The sequence below is a fragment of the Cyprinodon variegatus genome, unplaced genomic scaffold (genome assembly GCF_000732505.1).
Source record: "Cyprinodon variegatus isolate N-32 unplaced genomic scaffold, C_variegatus-1.0 Scaffold605, whole genome shotgun sequence".
Lineage (NCBI taxonomy): Eukaryota > Metazoa > Chordata > Actinopteri > Cyprinodontiformes > Cyprinodontidae > Cyprinodon > Cyprinodon variegatus.
The window spans coordinates 369,268-374,929 of record NW_015151058.1 but is presented as its reverse complement, the minus strand read 5'-3'; the positions used below and the strand labels follow the sequence as shown (position 1 = coordinate 374,929).

At 37.8% G+C, this 5,662-nt stretch overlaps 1 protein-coding gene across 3 annotated transcripts in view; it reads right to left on the bottom strand.

Annotated features, from left to right (window-relative positions):
* The window catches only part of LOC107096201 (focal adhesion kinase 1-like), a 79,376-nt gene that overhangs the window by 59,734 nt on the left and 13,980 nt on the right, over positions 1-5,662 (bottom strand). Inside the window, exon 1 of one of the 3 annotated variants that reach the window (XM_015392761.1) lies at positions 4,422-4,626. The exons of the other annotated variants lie outside the window; for them this stretch is intronic. Within the exon in view, the coding sequence (XP_015248247.1) occupies positions 4,422-4,440 (19 nt within the window). The 5' untranslated portion in view covers positions 4,441-4,626. Of the gene's footprint in view, positions 1-4,421; positions 4,627-5,662 lie in introns of those variants that run through there. 3 annotated transcript variants of the gene reach the window in all.

Here is a 5,662-nt window from a genome sequence, read left to right as displayed (position 1 = left end):
AAAAAAAAACATGATTTAGACACATTTACACACATCCAGTGCCTGATGTTGCAGCTAATAATGCCGAAAAGGCAGTTTTATTATTTCATTTACCTGATTCTGAGTGTATTGCTAGGCTGAGTGTCGGAATACAAGAAAAAGCAGGTGTTATGCTAAGGAAAATATTCCCCCAGCATTTATATCCTCAGCTTTGTTCACTGCACATCAATTTCACTTAAATAGAGAATTTATGTTTTATTTTCACTATTCAGTTGTTAAGATATATGTAAAAGATCCCAAAAGAATAAAAAATAACAACAACTAAAAAAGCTAGTCTGGCAGAACCAGATAAAGTGCTTAGCATGCTATCTAGAACAAACAGGGATTGTAACTGCTAAAACATAATGTAAAAGGAAGTCTGAACTCAAACCGGTTCAATGTTAACACCTGTGATTGAGTGCAGATGGAGTCAACATCTGGTTTGAACTACAAGCCTTTCCCCCCTCATGTCAGTTAAAAAATGGGAAATCCATTGACCTGGATGATGATGACTATGGTGATCCATTACTGTAAAGAGTGTGTTCTATATGTTGACATTCTGTAGCAACAATTTTTTTTTCAGATTTGCTGACATTGCTTGGCTCATAGTGGTTCAGGAGGGAAGAGTTTTGTCCTGTAAAGCAGCTCATTCTGTCTCAGTTGTTATATCCATTCAGCCTGATAAAACAGATTAAATGTGAGATTAAATGTGTAGTTTAGTCTGGCCCCGATGAATGACACATTGGAAGATTGTTGATGAAAACAACCTGTTGTTTTTCAAACCATGTCTGTGCCTATTGGCCAACGCTCTGACTAATGAGTGCAACTGACTGCTTTCTATACTAAAATACGTCCTCCTCAAAATTTATGAGCATAGAGCCTCTTCCTGCTCACGTTCCAATGAAAACCCAAAGTCTAATCCTTCCAAAACTGATTCCAAAGCTGAGTCAAAAATCGCCATCAGAGCCAGCGGTCCTTCACAAACGAATGTGCCGAGAGAGACCCGCTGCAGACAGGCTGCTGTTAGCCCTGGCTGCCGTTAGCCTCGGAGCTCCACTGGTTGCCGCGGTCCTCTCAACTTCAAAAATTTTTTTTAATTATGCCTGAAATCGGTAAATGGACCATATAGTGACGCTTTAAAGTAAAATATTCTCGCCTCAAATGATCTTAAAACGTACTTTTACTGAACAACAGAAAAAGAGAACTTTTAACTTTCAATGGAGTGCTCCATTGAAAGCTGCTGCTGTAGTGCATGCTACTGTTCAATAGTTGTTGCCATCTTTGCATAGAAAACTTTCAAAATACATCTCTGCCCGCCAGTTCTAGGGCCTGGGGCATTGATGGAGGCTAGACCAAACTCACAGGCAAAAACGATTTTGCCCGCTGGCGGGTGGGGCTAGTTTATTAGGCTCCCTCCACTTGCTGTTGATGGTTAGAAAGTGATTCTAATTTAATGTTATAGTGGTGAAACGGTATCATAAAGCTGGGCATACACTGTGTGATTTTTTTCAATGGTTGCACACAGCTACAGCTCACACTGTACAACGAAACCCTGCGGTGAGTTCACAGCTCACGATGTATGTTCTCACACTGTGCATCACAACGCTCTGATGCGATCTACCTGCTCACACTGTACATCTAAAAACCACGTCAGACTCAGCTCCGCAGTGAGATGCCAAACAAGTAGAAGAGGAATATGAAGCAAACTAGAGTGAACTGCACTGCCTTGGCAATTTGTGCAGTTTTGTGCTGAAAGCCCTAAAAAGAAAAGGCGACGACGTATTTGGACAGTCATGGCTAAGCAAACTTTTTCTTCTGTGTTTTCCTCTGAGAGGAAGAAGAAGTATCATTGTTTGTGCATGCCCACCCAGAGATTTGCCCAAGACGGCCGACTGAAAATCAATTTTAGTCCCGACCTCAACACTTACTTCACAGTTAAAAAAGGTGGAGATATTTAACATTATTACAGAAATAACACTTTATACTTTTCAAAGTGTAATTTTGAGTCAGAATACATGAGAATTATATAAACTCAGAAAAAACTCAGTTAAATTAATACTCTGTTTCCTACTATGATAAGCAGTTTTTGGGGAACTTTAATTGGGCAAAATGTCAGATTTGTTTAGTTTTGGTCTGATCAAATCAAGCGCCAAATCATCACAATCCCGTCAAAAAAGTTTTGGGTGCCTTGGTCAACATAATCTGTACTTCTTCTTTTCATCAAGTGCTGTCAAACTGACTCCAAGGTGCTTGTCCTTCAAATGACTGAATGACTTATTTCTCATTTATCGTCTTCTGTCATAGATAAAGAAAAGCAAGTTGATTCACCTTCTCAGTTGAAAGCAGATTGAGGGAAAACTGCAGTCACACTCAGACAGATATAAGGACCCAGATGTACACAAACACTGTCTCTTCAATTGGAGAATAATTGCATGTTACCCATAGGGTTTTTGGTAACTATAATTATGTAGAACAATTATGATGCTGCACAGCAACAGCCTAAACTCCTGGTCTCACATCTGAATTTAGATGTGAGTTGTTACTTTTTGAAAGAGATCAGAACATGAGATAAGACTGGAAAAAGACATTACTGCAGATCAATTCTTTTTAAATAAACAGACTTAATATTTGCTCTGTTCAGAGTGAGCAATGAAATATTTATGTTTTTATTTATTTATGTTTGCAACAAGATACGCAGAAGCAGGGGTGCATTTACTCACATCCCAACTCTGATAAGTATCAAACAATTATCCAGCATCTGTCCCTTGCTAAATCATATGCATTAACAGACAAACATGCAGATGATGCAAACCCTGCAGATAAACCCAACAGGCCTTCGCAACATAATAAGGTCATGGAAACGCATGAGTGCCCACACTTTTATCTGCCCCAAGCAGACAGACTTTCACTCTAGTGCGCGTCGTTCAGGTGCGGCGATAAACCCCACCAGCTCGCTGAGGCTCCTTGCGTGTTCGCGTATCTCGCTCGGAGCAGATACATCATGTTTAATTCAACACAACAGATTAAGGACGAATGCGCTGATGTGATAGATTAAGCTTTTAAATCATCTTTTTTTTTAAGATACCAGGGATAATTATGTTTTGGTTCAAATCTGTCGACAGGATCAGTTAAAGTGGAGTTATGTATTAAACCACAGATTTAGAGCTGTTTATTAAAATAACACAAGTTTAGGTAGGATGAAATGGGTTAGGGTTAGAGGATTAACTTAAATTGTTTCAGATTGTATACACTAGAACCCCTGGTTCTGAACATATTCATTTCTTATTCTCAGTTATAGAAATATGCAATCTGAAGGGTGTGAGAAAAGAGGAGGTTTAGTAGATTATACAGTTTTACTCTATGCTGTGGTATCAGCTGCTGGATTTTTTTAGGCACAACCTGCCAAAGAGTTTTAAAGGTCGTGAACACACTCAAATGATAAACTTTCCCGCTTTAATTAATCACACTTTTCACTTTCTACAATAATGTTTATAGTAAAAAGAAAGTGAATTGGTTACTGCAGCTTTATCTCTGTTGGTGCTCAAATACGAAGTGAGTGAAAACCAAGTTGAAAGATGGCACATTAAACCTTAAAAACTTTGTATATTACATCATCAACAGGAAGGCGCTAAAATAGGTTGTAATCTTGCTACTGTTTGCAGAAAACTTTGTAAAGAAACAGCTTTGTAAGTGCACAGAATCAGCAGGAGCAAGACTAGAGTTAAAAAAAGATGAGTATGACATAAATACACGTCTTAAAAATTAAAGCTGCTCTGCAGAAGCTTGCGTTGGGGTATGTTGCTTTTAATACACAATATATAATGCTTGGAGCATGTTTCACAGCTTGAATTGCATCCAATTAAATACAATCTAAAATTATTCACGTTCTAGGGGGAGGATGAAAATAAAAGCTTGATTTTGAAAGCAATGTCGGCAGATGTCATATGAGATGTTTTATGATTAAACTTAATGGGAAATTAATGATCAATTAATCAAATTTGGTAGGTAATAATTTTAATGTAACGATTATAACCAATGATGATATTTAACACAATTACATGTAATTTTTTTTTTTTTCGTTTTTGTAAATTCAATACAAAAGGTCCGGTTTCACAAATTTTAATAAAATAAGTTTTGTTTTTTTCAGATTTCATACTTTTTCTGCAGGTCATCACATACAGCTGTTTTAGAGAAAAGGTTTAAACCTTCTTTTTATTGTTTTCTTTCTAATAAATCCCTATAAGATTTGTAACTAAAATCACCACCATATAGTCAGAATTTATAAAAACAAACCACTAAAAAGTTGCATCAGAAATATAAAAATAGACATGATTTTAACCTAAAAATATATTTCCTACATGCAACCAGACACATAAAGGTTTAAATGTTTGTGAAATTCTCACCATGGTAAAGTCCCTCCATTTACAGTCAAATGTGAGCAGAAGTCAACAAGAGAACACTAATCCTCCTTTGAAGGAACGTTAAATTGGAAAAAGCCAAAATCCCAGCCTTCAGTGCTCTGGTGCCCAGGGTTCAGTTCATTCAATAATGACAGGCAATGTCGACTTAAGCTCACAGCTCAGCGCTTTCCGCCTCTTCTCTGTACAACTATCACTACAGCACACACACCGACACAGAGAAGCATGGGCAGGAAGGAAAATAGGGGCAGCAGGCGGGCTGAGAGCTTGGAAGGGGGAGGGAGACGAAAGAGAGAAAAGGAAAAAGGGGAGATGGAAGAGGGGGAGTGGCTTTGATCCCTCAGGAGAGTGATGGAGGTGGAGAGGGGGGGGAAAGATGCAAAGAAGACAAATGTGAGCTTGTGAAGAAGTAAACACAGAGAAACATTTAACACAACAACTGCAAGTACAAAAAATAATCACTGATTTAATAAAATCAGATATATTATTCTATTTAAAGTTCTACCACAACTGAAAAGGACAATCTCAAGAAGCTGCCTTCCACTATTCTATCTTTGCACACAAATGCACCCCTGTGGAGCCACTCAATTAGTCATAATGTTATGTTCTCTACTCTGCGCTTTGCAACAGAAGTCATCCATCTTTTCTGCAACAAAGAGAAGAGAGACAAGGGGAATACCAGTCGATTGTTCTACTGACTTTACACATTTAATCCAATTATACTGTAATCAAATTCCATGCAGGAAACGATGGGAACCACTCAGCTGGTTTAACACTAACCACATGAGCGCAATTCTACCACTAGATATTGGTCGGTATTCTCACAGCATGATTAACACTCATTTAATTTCTCCACCATAAGAACACTAAGAACATTGAGCTGATGCTGAATGGCTGAGACAAGTAATAGTTAAACTTGAGGCGGTTAGAATAGGGGACACCTTTCCCTCAGTGATATGATATCGCCACCATTTTATTCTTTAAAGAGTAACTCACCCCAAAATCCAAATTTTTGCATTTAAACTGTTATAAACTGGGTTTAAGTGGTATTATTTTGATATATAATATATTTTCATGTGAGATTTTTTATTTTTTTTGTATTAGTTGTCTTAAAACCACCTCAATGTTACCATAGCAGTTGATATTTTCCTTTTTTTAAATGACATACACCCCCATAGCGAGTAATCCGCTTTGCGTGTTGCTTTTTCAGCTCCCTGACACAAGTG